Here is a 1,901-nt window from a genome sequence, read left to right on the forward strand (position 1 = left end):
CGCACTGCGTATATTCTACAGACGGTGAGTTACACTCACTAGCCAATGTGGCCAATGAAAATGGCTTCCGAAAGCGTTAGGCAAATTGCCAGTTGCCTTGCAGAAGCTAAACGGAGGCAGAGCGTGCAGAAGCACTGCGTACCGTCATTGTCATCGCCCGCGCTTGAGCTTATGTGCAACTTTTACCTCACAATGTTTAGAAGAACACAACTTTGCTGCAGTTTTGTCTTTCAACGGAGCATTGTTGCCCTATTTGTTTCCCTGCACTCGTCTCTCTCACAGCTCGGGTAGTTTGTGAGTGACGGCCGGCTTGACCAATCAGAGCGCTGCTCTCTGACTGAAATATTTTGGAAGTAAATTCTGGATCGGAAACGTCAGCAGAACGGAGTCAGGGGTTTCTTGCGGTCACTTTCCGTGTTTGCGGAGAGTGCTGTGTGGTTGTCGCGTTTTGTATGTTTTTATGTAAGCAGCTCAACGTTTGTAGCCGTATAAACACCTATAAACCTATAAAAGCATGTCAAATTGAAAATGGTATGACAATGTAAAGCCAGCATGACGTCACTGCGCCTCACTGTAAAGGATAGTTAACACATAACAGGCATACACTTTTTCCCGTAATATAAGGATTTTGGGTTAAGAAATTATATATAATAGGGTTCAAAGTTTGAGATCACTAGTACATATTGTTTTTATATACATTTGTATTACAAAATATAGTATGAGTATAACAATGTGTAAAAAGTTTAACTCCTTAATTTCTGAATGTCTTACAATTTTGTTTGTCATTAAAAATGGACACCGCAAGTTTGTGTAAAACCTGATGGTCATGTTATCCAGCATGATTTAAGAATCATCTAACAAGAATCTTGTGCTTCAATGGTAAAAAGGAGTTCATATGGTTAATGTCAGAAATGGCAACCTGCAAAATGTTAAATATTTCTTCTGCATTCTTCATAATGTTTTTTTTTTCTTTTTCTCTACATTTTTCAAAATTTCAAAGGCTTAATTAACTTAATTTTATTTTTATTTAGTGTATATTTTAGGTGCTATGATTGATCCCTGTTTCTTCTCTGTTTTTCATTTTGGTAACTCTTTATTTTAAGGACCAGTTCTCGCTATTAACTAGCTTGCATATTACTACTAGCATATTGGCGGTTAATTAGAACTTATAAAGCACATATTAAAGCACATATTAATGCCATTTTGCATGACCATATTTTAGATCCATTAATCCTAGCACATACCTAAACTTAACAACTACCTTACTAACTATTAATAAGCAGAACATTTGTTTATTGAGTTTATTTACTATTTAATTTATTAGTTTTAAAATGTTTATTGAGGCAAAAGTCATAGTCAATAGTTAGTTAATAGTGAGAATTAGAACTTAAAATAAAAATATCTTAGAAACCTTCAAATAAAGTGTGAACTTCATTTTAAATTATGTTTTAGCTGTTTCGATGCTCTCTTTATTACATCTCTTAAATCTCCTGTTTTAACAGTATTTATATCCCCCTATTTTACTTTAGTTTTAATATGTTGAAGTGAAACGAGGCACACAGGAGTCTCTCATTCCTGCCCAGATGGCAGATGCCTGTGTTGTTCCAGAGCATTCCTCCATGGAAGTTGAGGCCGAATGCAGCACCAGGTCAGCTTTACAAAGTGTTTACAATAGCAAACATTTAAAGAGCAATCCCTGTGCATAAAAATTGTAGTAATAAGCAGTTTTTCTACATATTTACCAGTGCCTCAAATGAGAAGTCAATTGAAGAGCCAAACAAAAAACTAAAAGTTGACCATGAGCATTCAACCAGTTTTTGGTGTAAGTATCATTTACTTTAACTTGAAATAAAAGTGTTGTGTATATCACTGGAAATTTAATCTCAAATTATTTATATATA

General features: G+C 34.9%; 1 protein-coding gene across 3 annotated transcripts in view; it reads left to right on the plus strand.

The window, feature by feature from the left end:
• LOC107720797 (zinc finger protein 862-like) overlaps positions 1–1,901 on the plus strand; it is an 11,847-nt gene continuing 9,946 nt past the window's right edge. For all 3 annotated transcript variants that reach the window (XM_016528629.1, XM_016528631.1, XM_016528630.1), the window contains exons 1-3: positions 1–24; positions 1,530–1,648; positions 1,746–1,822. In XM_016528629.1, the coding sequence (XP_016384115.1) occupies positions 1,584–1,648; positions 1,746–1,822 (142 nt within the window). In that variant the 5' untranslated portion in view covers positions 1–24; positions 1,530–1,583. The remainder of the gene's footprint in view (positions 25–1,529; positions 1,649–1,745; positions 1,823–1,901) is intronic.

The sequence above is a fragment of the Sinocyclocheilus rhinocerous genome, unplaced genomic scaffold, assembly GCF_001515625.1.
Source record: "Sinocyclocheilus rhinocerous isolate Xijiao unplaced genomic scaffold, SAMN03320098_v1.1 scaffold1022, whole genome shotgun sequence".
Classification (NCBI taxonomy): domain Eukaryota; kingdom Metazoa; phylum Chordata; class Actinopteri; order Cypriniformes; family Cyprinidae; genus Sinocyclocheilus; species Sinocyclocheilus rhinocerous.